Source organism: Linepithema humile, chromosome 1, assembly GCF_040581485.1.
Source record: "Linepithema humile isolate Giens D197 chromosome 1, Lhum_UNIL_v1.0, whole genome shotgun sequence".
Lineage (NCBI taxonomy): Eukaryota > Metazoa > Arthropoda > Insecta > Hymenoptera > Formicidae > Linepithema > Linepithema humile.
Window position 1 is genome coordinate 2,592,088 of NC_090128.1, and position 16,114 is coordinate 2,608,201.

The 16,114-nt window shown below is 36.9% G+C and overlaps 1 protein-coding gene across 3 annotated transcripts in view; it reads left to right on the forward strand.

The window, feature by feature from the left end:
* Window positions 1-16,114, forward strand: part of LOC105674684 (visual system homeobox 2-like) — a 51,348-nt gene that overhangs the window by 12,208 nt on the left and 23,026 nt on the right. For 2 of the 3 annotated variants that reach the window (XM_067347479.1, XM_067347480.1), the window contains exons 2-3: window positions 1,620-1,661; window positions 15,726-15,815. In XM_067347479.1, the coding sequence (XP_067203580.1) occupies window positions 1,620-1,661; window positions 15,726-15,815 (132 nt within the window). Of the gene's footprint in view, window positions 1-1,619; window positions 1,662-15,725; window positions 15,817-16,114 lie in introns of all 3 variants that reach the window. The other variant, XM_012371190.2, reaches the window with a different exon arrangement.

Here is a 16,114-nt window from a genome sequence, read left to right on the forward strand (position 1 = left end):
GTTTTACCGTGTGTACGATGATGATCCTTCAAACAATTTATTCGACGATATTACTAAATGAAACAATGATGAATAATAATATTGTACTTTTTATTCTAATATCGGCACGGATACTCTTCAATATATATTTCGAATTGATTAGAAATCACAAAATTAAATGAACAAATACTCATATTGAATCATTAAGTTTAGATGGTATAATTGTTGGAAGTAAATCAATTAGAAGCCATTAAATATTTGAAAAATACACAACCTACAAATGCGTTTTTAATATTATAATACGAAACATTTTGATTGAAATCAATTTTTCTTTCTAAGGAATGAACCACTTTTCGCAGAACGATCAGTTTGGCTTGTTAAAGCTCCCGCCGACAGGTCGTACTTTTCTAGATTAATTTATTAAACAAACGCGCAAACCCGGGTCAAGCTTGGCATCCCCATTTTAAGATGCCGGTTCGTTAAAGTCATTTGAGGGTGCTGCTTCGCCATCGTAATCGCTTCCCTCCGTGAAAACGCGAAGTCTATCTCGCAACCACGAGCTCCCTTCGACTTTCTTGGAAGGCAGGCAAATCTTTTCCAGCCCCTGTTTTTCACCACCCCAACATCTTCGCCGAGCACGGTGGGATGACTTTATTAGAAAATGGCTGCGTTGTGAAACGTCTTAATACATGGTATTTATTTCTCTTTTAACAGCGTCGTCTTTGCGTTATTAAACGCATATTTCTTCTTTTATAGCGCTCTAATTATTATGCGTGAATATTCAAACACGATTTGATACAAATTCTATCTAATTGGAAATGTAAGACAATTAATAATGCTAATGTTATGATTATTTACGCCAAATTATTTTTATTAATAAAAGTTATTAAAAACACACATACACACAGTACAAACAAAGCGTGTTTGAAATCAAGCGTGAATAACGCAATGGAAACCGTTTTGAGTTAATAAAGATTTTGGGTGATTGTCGACATGAATTGCGTATTGATCAGTTTAACATCGATACAGGGGAGAAAGATACAAAAAGGAATTTCTTTGATAATTTATTCTAATGAGACAAACCTAGGTTATGAGCCGCCTTTCCTTTGAGACAGAGGCAAGTCTTTTTTATGAGATTTTAATTAATTTAATTACGGTTAATTTTCATGCGGAGTAATTAAGAGTAGCGTATTCGAGCGCGACCATAACGTAACTTTCTGTGGAAAGATAAAGAGCATTGAGATCTGAAATACCTTAGTAGGCACTAATGAAATAATCGCAGAGTTAATTTCGCACGCTCGTTAATCAGAGTGCGCGTTAACACGCGGTTGTAGGCGCGTGAAAGGAATATAAAGTTAAAAAATTGTCAATTGATCTTACTTTTTTTATTTTTTTAGTAAATATGAATGACGATCTATTTGTGTAACTGCAAGCAGATTATTTGATTTAATAGAACAAAATAAATAATTTCAACTTAAGATTTGACATTGTGATGTATTAATATTAATTACAAACATATATACGCTTATATGCTTACTAATAATGTAGTAACACTTTTAATGTTTTAAAATTTATTGTTTAAAATTTGTGATAATTTTTTATTGCTGATGTTTGATTAAAATATTCTTTCTCTGTTTTAGGATTTTCGCAATCAAAAGGATCATTTTCGAACACGAGTCCAGGTAAGATAAAAGTATAAGACTTCTAATATATTAATAATGTTGAAATAATGCAAAGCATGATTTTAGTTATTCAATAACAAAATGTAGAAGTTTTTTATTGAAGAAAACTCCATAAAATATACGAGTAAAAATAAGCGAATAACTGATTTTATCTGGAGAACATAAACATTTTTTGAAAAATCATATCTTATTCAAAATGTAATAAGATAACAAGACATGACGATATAACATTTTTATACGCAATAACGAAATGTGGTGTGCACGGAAATTCACCATTCAGTCTTTTCTAGAGATGGCAAATAACTGCCAAAATCATAAATGTATTCGCGTCGTCGCATCGAATTTATGACGCTTTCCGGATGCGTGAGCGCTGTCAGAAATTGATTGCACTTGTGTTCTTTGTATGGTACTTGCTCCTTTGCTTGTCATAAAATACTGTCAAGTTACATATTTTATTTACGAGTGTTAAATTATGCAAACGGTAAATTTGTGTTAGTTATGTCGACAGTAGATGATCACGCTAGATAATAAATATATAGAGCTTTCAAGACCGTTTCAGTTATAATATTTATTCATAATCGCTAATAATTCCTTATCTTTGATTTAAAGCATAATTAATTGCAGATTCCTATTTGTAGATCGTTATTTAGCTATTTGAATTAATATTTCACGAATTTTTGTTCAGTCAACAAATAATCGTTGTTTATTTTTGAAAATTTATAATTGATTAAACTTTAATTATTAGCTTAAAAATAGTTATCGATTTAGCCATTATAAAACGTTACAAAGAATATCAATTCTGTCGGTAAATTGATATGAATACAAAGAGGACGAAATACAATCACAGAATGGTAATAATGGATGATACTGGCTATTATCACTCTCACAATTCTTCGATAATGAGTGCTACAGATGCCGTGACTATTATCGCGCCATACGATGACATCATGTGCACATGTGGAGGACGGAAAAAAAAACCTGCTTACGTATTCATGTGCACGCGATGATTCCGATTTTTCCAAGCCATTAAGCGCGGCCCGTTTGGCCCGCAAAACGATGTCGCTTGAAACGTGAGACGACAAGTTGAAAATAATTACCGAGAATGGGCTTCGTATGTAAGGGGGATGAGTTTTCACATTACTTGCTATGAATATCACATTGTATAATCAATACATTATTATCGAAATTAAAAGGAATGAAAAAATTTTAACAGTATCATCAAATAATATTTTTCTAACGAGCAATAGAATAACGATTAAGTAATTATGCGTAAAATTTGTAACAAAATTGGTGCTAAATAGAATATTTTCCAGTTTCGATGAAAGATAGGTAGACAACATCGTTTGTACGTTGGGTGCAGGCCTAACAAAGTGATGATATCCCAAATCACTCCCGAAAAGACGATTTAAGACTTGACAGCGGGCGTGGAAACATACTCGAATTTCGAATAAAGAAAGTCTCCTGTTACCGATTAGCGTTTCAATGTGACTAGCATCACCGATTTCTCAAAATATTTTGATGTAGAACACGATATCTTTATACGTAATTCGTATAGTGAATGTGTTCTTGAATTTTCACGGAAGCTAATATCGTACAAACAACTGCTTATCAAATTGTTTAGCTGAAAGAATAAAAATGTTTACTAGTAATTAAAAACCTCTCGCCTATCAAGTTTACGTAAAGATTGTTCGGAATTTTTAGAATGTTAAATTCAAATTCGCAGTTGAAAGTTTTGGCGAAAATATATCACAATCTTCCAGCTTGACTCCATAGCGTCTCAATTTTCTGTCAGATGTTCTCTCGCATTTAAAACACGAAATGTTGCTTGGGTTGTGTACACATACATAATCGAATGTTACGCCGGATCGTAAGCCGCTGGAAATCTGCAAGCGCTTTCCGCGGAAAACCGGCGCTGGTGTCGGACGGTGTCGGGCTCTTTTCACATCGTGTTTCCGCACATCTTCAATTTTCCAGAAGTCTTTTCCGAACGCAGTACCGCTGCTACTGCCGGAGGCGGCAACGCGAGTCTCCTTTTACACGTAGGATCCTCCGCGGTATTTTCCTTTGCCGACAAATTGGACTATTACGCTCGCAACTCCGCATCTGAGAAGCGCGTTCTAGCGAGAACCGCGTATTTTCTCGCTTGTCCGCTGTTTGGGAGATCCTTCACACTGTATTTCGTTCTCGCGCCTTTTCTCTTTCTCTGTCTCTCACGTAGCTCCGTCGCATCTCAAAGTGCTGCGCAGTTGTTAAAACAACCAATTCTGACGAGAGAAGCTCCTCGTTACCGGGTGTCTGCCGTTGCCGGAGGCATTTTCCGTAATTCTGACGGAAGATACTTCGAACCCGCAAAAGAAGACGCTGCGCGCCCGTAAAGACTCGCGAAAATTGCTTCATCTGATAAATATTGGTCTTTGAAATTATCCGTAGCCAATGACGCAGTTGCAATTGTCTCCAGATATTGCCGTAAGTTGCGATATTTTTGCAAGAAGTAATATTAAAATATTAACGTATTAATAATCATTGTTTCAATGTTATTTGTATGTGGGTCATACGATAAATGTTACATTTTTCTTGAAATATTTCAAATTTCATATTTATTTGTGCTTTAAGCGGCTTAGTACACAATTAAGCAGCTTGAGAAACACTAATTTAAGAAGTAAATTTGTATTCGCAAAAATTCTTTTTTATTCTTTTCATTAACTAGAAAAAATTAAGGAAAAAATACTAATTATAAATATTCTTTTCAGTTAAACTTGAATGTTGAACAGTCGAAAGTGTGAGTTTGTAATATTGTAATTTTCTTTATAATCGAAATCTATTTATTACAAATCAATACAAGTGTGAGATATAAAAAATTCATAATATTACACAGTCAATACATCCTTAAACAATGTAATTAAATTGATAAATTTTACATTTAATATTGACTAGCGACTATTCCACTAGCGACCGAATTATGCGTGACATATAGAGAAGCATGCATATTTTGTTCGATTTGCATCAAACGGTAGTAGCATATTTCCAATTATGACGAAATCAACAAGAATGGCTCTCTAATTATTCGTAACGCCATCGCGACAATCAATAACTTCTACCGTAACTCTGCATTAAATTCCCACTCCATGAATTCCATTTAAATGAAATAACACTAAAATATTATATATATTAATCTGGCAGAATACAATCATAATTTTGCTAATTATTTTGTCAAATATTGTTCCACCGCATCGCGAGGAGGTCTTCACCTATCGGATAAGCCAACGCGTGTCCTGTCGAAAGGAGGACGCGCGTTTGTGGAGCGTTCGGTGCAGCGCCAGAAGTATTGCCGTACTCCAATCCAATCATCTCGTTTCCTCCCGTATCGATTTCACCGTCCGCTAGAAATTTCCTTCGTGAAAAGAAACGCACAAGACAGCTTGGGGTTGGGGAGGACGAGCGACGGGACAAGGAATTGCAGGCGGTAACTCGCGAGGCGAATGACGAGAAAGAGTGAGAGAGAAAGAAAGCGAGAAGGAGAACAAGAGAAAGAGAGAAAGAGAGAGAGAAAGAGAGAGACAGAGAAAGGGGTGAGAAAAGGAAAAAAAAGAAAGGGAGAGGGTAGAGAAGAGAAAGAGGGAGAGAGAGAGAGAGAGATAGAGGAGAGGAGAAGAGAGGAGAGCGAGTGAGAGGGGCGGGGGATAAAACTCCGGTTTCTATAAACGATTTTGAAATAGTGTGCGTCTCAGCTCACGACTAGAAGCCTCGAAACACGGGGACGGTGGGACAAAAAGGAGGCGGAAGCGCGAGACAGCTAGCGAAGGCAGGAAGGGACGGCGGAAATCGAAGCCGGGAGTCGGGCGTAGGGTATGCGGTGAAGCGGGAAACAGGAGAACCGCTCGTATTTTTCTTCTGAAAAATTAAGTGCGTTCAGCCGTGAAGGAGCTCGCGCCTGATTACTGGCGCCCGCTCAAGTACGGGATCCTTGCCAACATTTTCGTCGTCGTAAACGGTTTCCGTTTCCAAAGGCCTACCCCCCGTGAAAGCCCCGCGCATACCCGCGCGAATCGCGCGCGGACCGGGCGACGCGAGGCCGACTCAATTATCGCCCACCCGAGAAATAAGCCTTCTTCTCTATTTCTCAAAGCGCATACGCGGGGTGGTCCGTTAGAGAACCGTGCGGCAATTTTTCTGGACTTCAGAAATGAAATGTGAGAATAGAATTTTTTTAATTCTTCCCACGTGCACACAACGCCTCCTAAATATATTGTTCGACTTGTTTCACTACGTACATTTGATTAAGAATAAAAGATCAAAAGTGAAGAGTGAGAAGTGGAATGAAGAAATGTGCGAAGGGAAAATACGCAGGGGCGAGTCTTCCTTTACTGAAATATTTTGACATCCGCAAACGACGGCGGTGGTTGCACGTGGCGTGTCGGGTAAATTTTTCACGTGAGGGGTTTTGGGTTACACCGTATGGTTGGCGCTTTAAAGCGATACACGATTCGTATAAATATTGCTCGCCTGAAAATGCACCGTCAAGAGCACCTCCGAGCCATTCTCGACTCCTCGAGGCGGAATTACGAAGAAAGGTAGATGGACGAGGCGGGAAGAGAGGGGGACCCCTCTTCTCACTCCTGCCTGTCCTCTATACGGATACAGTGACTACATTGTGAGTTTAGAGTTCATTGTGCGTCCGGTACCATGGGCATTGTCGCGCTTTTTCGAGGACCGGAGATTCACACCTTTTCACAGGCGCGATTTTCCATGATGCGCGCTCCATTGAGCGCAAGAAGGTGAGCTGGAGAACGAGACGAGAGATCAGAGGGCGGACGAAAACGCGATGTGAATGTTAGATATGCCATTTCTCAGCGCGAGTTTTATGTTTCGCAACAAGTTTTGGATCATTTTACTTTATGGACACACTGATAATAGCAGTAAAATGAGGTAAATTTCTCGACAGAAGAAATCGATTTTAAATTGACGAAAAAAAAAAAATCTGTCATTAAAACAATATTCACATTTGTTTTGCGATATTATTGTGTAAGTTATAAAATTTTTAATTTTTATATTAACCAATATTGGACGTTTATAGAATGTTAAAAGCTAAATGAAGTTCTATAACACCACATATTCCCCTCCATCAGTCGGTTCGCGAGCTATGTTTAGATCAACATATGTAAGCGTAACTTTGTCTGGCGCCAACGAACAAAATATGCAGCACAAGTTCAGAAATATAAAGTTACATTGAAAACAGCCGGCAGTCAACACTTTCCTGAAACGTTACATATGCCTTTGAAACGTGTGTTATCACGCTTGGGACAGACTACTTTCAACATTTCTTGCAACGTCTGGTACAAGAGTGTTTTCTCAAAAATCAAGCAGTAGATAATATACATATAATTAGATTTCACAAAGATATACTCGCTATTTAAAAGAAATGGAAGTAATAAGGTCAAATTTCAGAAGGAATATGTGTGTGTAATAGAACATGTATTGAAATAGCTGAATACTGAAAAGAGAGCATTGTTTTAACGAAATTATAACATATTTCTCGATTAACATAAACACACATTGTAAAGGGGTAAAAAATTTTGATTAAATTAATACTATAAAAGGTCCAACAATATTTTTCTATGATTTTCTCAAAATTCTAATGTAATACGTCCTTTTGGAGCTGGATTCGAATTCAGCGCGTGTAAAACTACAGAAAATTACTTCTCTCTTCCGCAAACTTAATGCAAAGCAGGACGTATGTCATTTAACAGAAATTTCCCAAAACAAAATTAATAATTGATAATTATAATAGATCAAGTTCCCAATGAAATTCAACCATTTTATTAACGGGCATTTTGTTTTCTGATAATTCGTCGAGAGTTCACGTCGAATGCGGCCGCGCTCACGTCGATTGTGGCCACGCCGGGGCGCTAAATTTTCCACGATAGCCGTCGACAATTTCCCCGGTCATTGGTGTAAAGTCAATGCTCATTGCGAGAACGGCGCGAGGATGGCCCCCGACAGTGCACTGCGCCGATATGGGTGGACGGGAGGTGGCGGCGGCGGCGCCGATGGGTGTACGGGAGGTGGCGGCGGCGGCGGCGGCGGCGGGGGCGGCGGCGGCGCCGAGAGAGACGACGGTGATAGCGGCAGAAGGTGGTGAGGAGAGCGAGAGGAATCAATGGGGACGGACTGTAGAAGTGGCTATAGCCTAGAGCCGTGTTAGGGCCAGGGCCATTAAGCTTAATGACATAATGAAGTAAATGGCTGTGCATGCCATGCCACGCCTGGGACTATAGCTTATAACCGCCGTGCCTCCATCCCCGCGCAATATACTGCGTGCCAGGAATTCCTGACTTATGCCGGTACTGCCCAGTCGAAAGGGGTAGCCGCGTCGTTCTCTCTCTCTCTCTCTTTCTTTCTCGGTTCTCTTCTTCTTCTTCTCTCTCTCTCTTTCTCTCTGTATCTCTTTCTCCCATCCCGTTGCTATATTACATAAGGGTGCCTCCTACGTATTGCTATACCGCACACGTGCTGGAAGTGAATTTATTTCGGGGATTGCTAGGACGTTAGTGTCCGGGCGTCCCTTGTTTTCCGACGGACGACTCGCTAAAAACCGCGCGCGTCTCATCTTCCCCGTTTCGATATTCCGTGCAAAGTGCGTGTACATTGCGTTTGATCTTGTTTCATTTGTTACTCGGCTGCTTGTAGACGAGATTGTGACCGATTGTGTTTAATTCTTTATGACAATAAATATTATCATTGATATCGCACACAATAATCTCTGTTCTTGGAAAAACAGCTGATTGTATTTCTCTATTGTGTAATTTTTTTACATTATTGAGACTTGTCCGCAGTGTAAGATAAAAATTAAACGCATTGCAATTAAAAATTAAATCCGGAACAAGTGTAAAATAAACGTAAATTTTTAACAAATTTCTGTGCACCTAAATTATTTTTGAATATAATAAATTTATCCCGCTTAGTTTTATCAGAAGCCAACAGTGCATCATGGACAGGCAATCAAGAAATCGTTTGCTCTTATAGCATTTCGAACAAATACAGGGCAGAGTTTAAGAATGTCGATAAAAAATGTCTTGTTTTCGGACAATCAACACTTTGCTCTTTGTTCTTGTTTGGCACTTGAATGTACCAGGCATCACAATATTCACACTATTCTTACGCGTGAATTTCAAGCATGACCATCGCGAGAATAAGAACGGACTGAGTTACGCGCGTGAAAACACGTGAGGTGTGAACTTTGCGTTGAGAAAAAAAGAAAGATTAGGATGGCCAAAACTTAACATTAGAGATTGAGAAAGGTTGAAGGTTCTGAGAACTCTTCATTGGAGCTTGGATTCTATTATTAGGTTTTGTCGTAATCCGTCGCATTGAAAAGCTCCGATGCTTTTTACACACGAATCAACAATCCACGTAAGAAATATCTCGTAAAAAATATCAGCATATAACAGGCACAATTCGATAATTGAGCATAAACAAATTTTGTTTGTTGCACAATTCTATTTGTAAATATAAATCAATATATTCTTTTCGTTGCTATCAAATTTCTAAATAACAAGAATAATATCTCCGATGTGAAAGCTATTTTCTTCTTTAGGAATGTTCAAAGACAAATGTGAAATTCGATTTATCTTTTACTCACTCCGTACATATGCACTGCCTATCGTCACATAAAGCTTACCCTCGTCGAGACATACTTAGCACCGGATTAATCGGACGCGAAAAAATCTTGCGCAGAGCATGACTCTCCAGAGAATTCGACGATCGAATCAACCAAATTAATTCGACCCCAAAAACATCGCGGGAGCATTAACAGCTCACCCTAAAGTTACAACTGGTCGGTCCGTTACAAGTGTTTTACACGCCATAGCATGGTGTAGCGAAACTACGCAGGGCGGAGGACCCCTAATCTACCGAAACATCCCTTGGGATGTATCTAGACTTCGACTACGCTCGAATACGCTCCACTCGCCCTTCTGACTATGTAAACGACCGCGTTACACGTTTCATGCACTCTATAAATAACCCGATGCATTTTTAAGAAACACCTTGGCGATTGGCGCTTGACGCCTCTGGTGTCGACATGAAAATGCTAGCAAATGCAGCATTTATTAGCCAAAGAATAATTTAAGGATTTCTTGATTGCTGCGAAATTGTATATTTATTATACTTAATAAAGCGTTTCTTCATTCCTTCAAACTTATTTCTTTTTTATTTTTTGATAATAGATTTTTTTCGATGAATTAAGCGTTCAATTTTTTTAAAACAAAAGTTCGATGCTGTTTTGTTACACGTTCGATAATTTTTTATTTTTAGAATATATGACATAAATACATAAAGAAAATTCTAAAGGATTTACGTGTGTTGCAAAGATGCAACAACTAAAATAGACTTGTAACAATTTCTTACAAAAAAAAAAGGAGGAAAAGGGTTGACATTATAGCGTGACTAAAGTTAGCGACAGCGTGCGAAATCGACGAGTAATGCGATTTCGTTGGCACAAGGGCTATTAGGGTAACACAATTTGTTGCAAACAGCTAGTGACTGATAAAATTTTCAAACAAGCAAAATAATTCAGCTTTTTCAGTAAGCTGTAGAAGTGTACGAATATTATATTAATGCTATTAACGTATAATTCTTTTTGAATCAGAATTTTATTCATCTTCATTAAAATCATATAATTACCATTATCATTCATTTTATGGCTTTATATACTTTATGTGCAAAAGACGTGAAAAAGTAATTATCTCTTTATAGCGATTTATTAATATTTTATACTCAATGGAGTTTCTGAAGTCATTTTTCTCGAAAATAAAACCTCGTACAAAGAAACATTATTGCAAAAATTTGACTTATTTTTTAACAAGAAATCGCTCAATATCCACCTGTATCGTAATTACTCGCATTTTATATATATTATTAATAATAATTATCTGCCATAAAAGAAAGAGCTGTAATGCAAGACGTGCAAATTTTGTTTACTTCTAAAAGAAATCTATACAGATATAATTTTATTTGCACAGAAAAAAGTTATCCGATAATTTACTAATTAAACAACTAATTTGTTTTCTGGACGTGGCCTAAATCCCATCATAATTTGTGATTGATATAAAATAGAAGAGAAGTAGAAAATGAGAACGCGTTTGGATTGACTCATTCGCCTCATGACAAGGCAATTCCAACATAAATCCACAAAGAGCTATTTATCCTATCTTTATGCCGCGAAGAAAGAGAGGGTGGAAGTGGTGGGCGGGGGAGGAGAAGGAGGAGGAGGGGCGGAGGGGAGGGGGAGGGGGGAGAGGGAGAAAGGTCGGAAGAACGGAAACGAATTTTCAATTACCACGTACAAAAGGGCGGGTAATTCCCGATTTAAAATGTCTTCGCCGCACGTGCACACCGCGGAGCAGCGCGGCGAGTCAGCCTGAAAAGATTTCCAAATTAAATTTCGGGATTAGTACCCGAGTTTAATGCGGACAAGTGATAGCAAAAGACGTCCCAAGGGTGTGCTACGCGCTACCTTGATCCTCCTACCACTCCTATGGGACCATCATACGCACAGCCTCGCTGTGTAACGACTGACGGCTACGTGCCGTTTCTCCCTCGCGCTCGCAACACTTCACGCGTTTCCATTTGCTGGATGTAAACTCGCTCCCTCTCTTTCATTCCGCTCCTTTCTCTCTTACCTCGTCTGATCTTCGTTCATGCAAAAAGCCCGGTATGTCGGGTGCCGCTGTTAAGCACAGTGAAAAACGCGATACGCGGATTTGCAGCGAAATCGCAATCCCGCTCCGTTTTCGGGACATCTCTGCGTCATCTGGCGAATAATTGATTGCGTCATTAGCTGTGGACGCGTGGTGGCTGGAAAATTGCGGGGTTCGATAAATAAAATGCATTAAAATGCACGTCGCTTTAAGGTCAAGGCTCCAAGTCCCGCGTTAATCACTCACTCTTCAGTAAGTACAGACTTCTTTTTTTCCCTTTTGACACTTAAAATGTATTGAAGCGCCGAAGGACATGCGCAGCCTTCCCAATTATTTCGCCTCTGAATAAAAAGTATAATCATGAGCGCGGCGCGCAGCGTCACGGATTAGAATATCAATTATCCGGAAGACCAGGGTGGGAGCTCTCCGAGATTTCAAAACGAGAGCGATCCGACGCTGGCCAAGCTTAAAGCCTTAACAGCTACTAAAGCGAAAACATGCTTCTGTCTTGCTCTTTAGCACGGGAAACGAACCGCGTTAGACGAAGGGGTGTTTTGAGAGCCGCCATTGGCCATCCACGCTCCTTATCGCCGGTTGCCTGGTAACCGGTCTGCCACCAACACACGCAAACCCACCCCGACGGAAAACCACCCCGCAGCCGCTGACGCACACTATCGCATGTAGACGAGCGTAACTCACCGCGTCGCGCATTACTGGCGGCAACCCTCTCCGCAGATCTTCCCGCGCGTACACGCACATTCCCTTCACTACTCGCCCCGATCATCGCCAATGTGTATCACGGGATAGGGCGCGCGTAGCGTGAATATATGTATATTTAACAAGAAAGCTACCATTGTTTTAAAGATGTGCTGGCTATAGAATATTAGCTAAAAATTGTCGGAATTTGAAAACAATGCTTTTTTCAAACAATACTGGAAACAGCATAATAGTGAAGCAATTTATGAAATTTTTGTTAATATTTTAAGATTTGATCAATATAGGTCAATAATGCGCGAGTGCCGATTTCGGATGTGATGTAATATTCATGTAGTTAAAAAATCTCGCATCTTGTTCGAGTTATGCATAGCTAATATATAAATAAAACTGTAAATCTTATTCCGGAATAACGAAAGTAAGTGCGGCTCTTTGAGATTTCAAAATTCTTGAATGTCCAAATTTCTTGATAGTCAATTTTATGAAGCTGGACACTATAGATTAAATAATAAAATTTAGATCGATGATACTAAAATTATAATATCAAAACTATGCACTAATATATATACGCATTAAATTAGTATACAATGCTATTTTAAGAACATAATTTTGTATTAATTACTTGTATTATATTAAAATTGTTACAAAGTGTGGACAGACATCGATATTATTTTTCAGAAGTTCATATTTTTAAGGAAAAATTTTAAAAGGAAGTGGCATTATGTCGAAAATACTGCGATGGAGTTAGATCGAGAGCGAATTAGACAATCTGATTGACGCTTTAAATATTGACGCACTACATGTTACTACCTAATAGCTAACTAGATTTGATTAATCGATTGGGTTACGGGTTCCTACTAACGACTCGTTAGTAACGACGACGCGTTGTTTCCTTGCGCGCACAATATCGATCACTTTGGCATCGTCGAGCACTCACTATTGTAGCCAAAATAACAAGATAAAATATAATATTTGTATATATCTTTTAATTTTTGATTGCTAGCAGCGTTTTTAGACTCAACAAAAGTGCTTATTGTATATTATCGGTCGTTCGACAGAATTTAGTTGTACTATCGATATTTTTAGACATTTGTAAGATGTAAAATGAAAAAGGTTTCTTTATATTGTCACCTTGTAGAACATTATATTCAAAATTATATTTCTATTTTTTAAGCAAAAATTATCTGTTATTTATAGGCAAAAACTTTTTTCTTCTTTATTTCAAAGTAACTTTTATTCAGATAAGAAGATTTATTCAAATAAGTTTTTATTTTAACGAATAAGTATTTCTTACTTATGAATAATATTTCTTTCCGTGGAGTTAAAAATTTATTCAACTATAAAAAAAGTAATTTATAAAATATATTTACTGTAGGCTGGGAGAGAAAAACTGAAATAGCACAAATAAAAACAATTTTTTAAATATTTATTTTTTACTTTTATTTATCTGATACTCGGATACTTTTATTTTTTCAAAAAAATTTCTTTAAAAAAAAATTTTTCAATGCGGATAAAAATATTTATTTTAGTGTGATGTAATGTTTTTGGTTCGAACAAAACGATTGATTCGACACTTTGAAGTAAATAAGCGCACTTAAAAGACTCTAACAAGGGCGCAATGCGGGACAGGGAGCATAAAGAGGCCTCTTTGTAACACTGAAAACAATGCATTACGCAAATTGTAAGCGTCGCCATATTCTGAGCTTGAAATATTTATTTTTTCTTTCTTCACTTCGACGCGCGCCGCTATTTCTCCATTGCTGCACTACATACGAATGCACTCGGTTGCATGTGTGAATAAGCATTCTCAACTGTGATAACTTGTAAAAAAAGCAGTAACATTGTTTATCTATCATACAACAGCAATAACAAGGAACTATAGACCTTTAGTCGTCAATTTGTGAGAATATTTTGCAATGAAGTTCGCTCACATTGAAGACAACTCGTAAATGTCAATAGACACAAGTTTGCGCTGCTGTTTACATTATGCGTTATAAATTGCAATGCGCTTAAAATTTTTCTCGACGAATTGTGCAGCGACAACATAAAAATTTTTTATTACAAGCATTCGTAAAGAATATAATTACTTTTTACAAAATTTATGTTGTTTACTCTTTCTTGCGGCAATTATTCTGTACATCTTTACGTTCGCATTACATAACGACGAGAAACGGGTGTATTGCACAACAATAACATTTACGTAAAAATGGCGGAGCGAGAAAAGCCGCCAACCAGTCTCCTATATAGTAACAGTGACGTCAGCAAACGTTTCAGACTCCAATTAGTTGAGGGACACGCATAATTGGAATTAAGCTCTTAATTACTAGTTAATTAGCCATCGGCAGCACCAGCGGGAACAGTAGTAACGAGAGTTACCCTTAGGGAAGAGCTTCATTGTGCGCACAGACAGTGTTCCGGGCTGCTTTTCGCGCTCGTAATTCGACATTAATTTACAATTGATAATTATTTTCGGCCGAATTCTATTCACGACGCGCGTACAAATCAGCTCATACAATATTACCACGTCATCCAATTTGCTGCGCTGGAAAAATTGCCTTTTTACACGATAATTGAATCAAAAAATTTTACAAATCACATAATTGCAACGCGTAAGTCTTTTTTATCGAATGCGCACGCGGCAGATAATGATAAACTGATATAATTAATTAATTTCTTCAAGTCCGCGAATATCTTGTGAGATTAGATATTTAACTTTTGAATGGAGATAAACTATTTATAAATACGTTACTTATATAAATACGTTATCAATGCTTTTGTAATCTGCAGAAGTTGCGATTTATACGTATAAAAATATCTTTAATATCTTAATATTTATAATATCTTAATAATTATTATAATATAAATATTAGTAAAAAATTTCTTAATGTTTTAAATATTTTTTAACATTTTTAACATTTAATAATATTTCTATTATTTGAAGAGAAAAGAATGTAGGAAAATATTGACCAAATATGTGCGAATATTCTTCATAAAGATCTTTATGAGAATATTAAAAATATATATTATTTATTAAAATAAATTATTTTATAGAGAGAGAAAGATCAAAATTTATCGTTTTTTTTAATATAAAAAATAATATAAGTGTAATGCTATATATAAATGAATTAATTTAAAAATAATATATATTAACCCGACGCGACATTTTTATCTCTAAGCAAAAAATGAATTGATAAAAAAGCAATCACGGAACTTCAAAGCCTGTTCATTTCTGGGCACGTTAGCCAGAGAGTCGAATTCATTGCCAAGTCTGGTATAATAGGTAATTTGATACGTGATGCATGCGCGCGCGGTTTCAACACACAAAGCTGTATAATTATCAATTAGATAATACTATCAAATAATGAGCCGCGAATTTAGTGAAATATTAATCTCGCCACGCTCCGACTTTTGTAACATTCTGATTTTTGAAAACATTAATTCTGTTAATTCGGCGCGCTTGTATTTCATAATTATATTTCTATTTTTTATCTTTTTTTATTAAAAAATAAAATCGCGATGTATAATAATGATACATAATAATGATAAACATACATGAAAACACCTTTTCTGAACTTTTATTTAACCGAACTTTTATTTTCTTATAGCTATATAACGATAGGAAATGCTCATACCTGTTTTTCTATTATTACAGGTGTTGGACACAATATAGAATCGGGGAAGGACTTCACGGTAGACGGACTCTCAGGTTTTAGCAAAAAGAAGAAAAAGAAACGCCGTCATAGGTGAGTTTCTCACAGAAATGATAATTTTTTGTAAAGCCACGTCATTTTTTTATACGCTAATCAATTATTTAATACTTTTATTACGGAAATGTCTGTGCTCATCAATAGCAACTCAAATTTGACAAATATCTTAGTCAAGATATAAAAATCTTGTTGTTTCTTAAAATTATTAATCGCATCAATAATTGTTAATTTATACAAAATCTCAGCTTCAATTAACAGTCGAAACGTAAAAAGAAATACAAACTTTTTACGCTCCTTTATTATGTTCATTTATATTCTTCAATAAATGCCATTT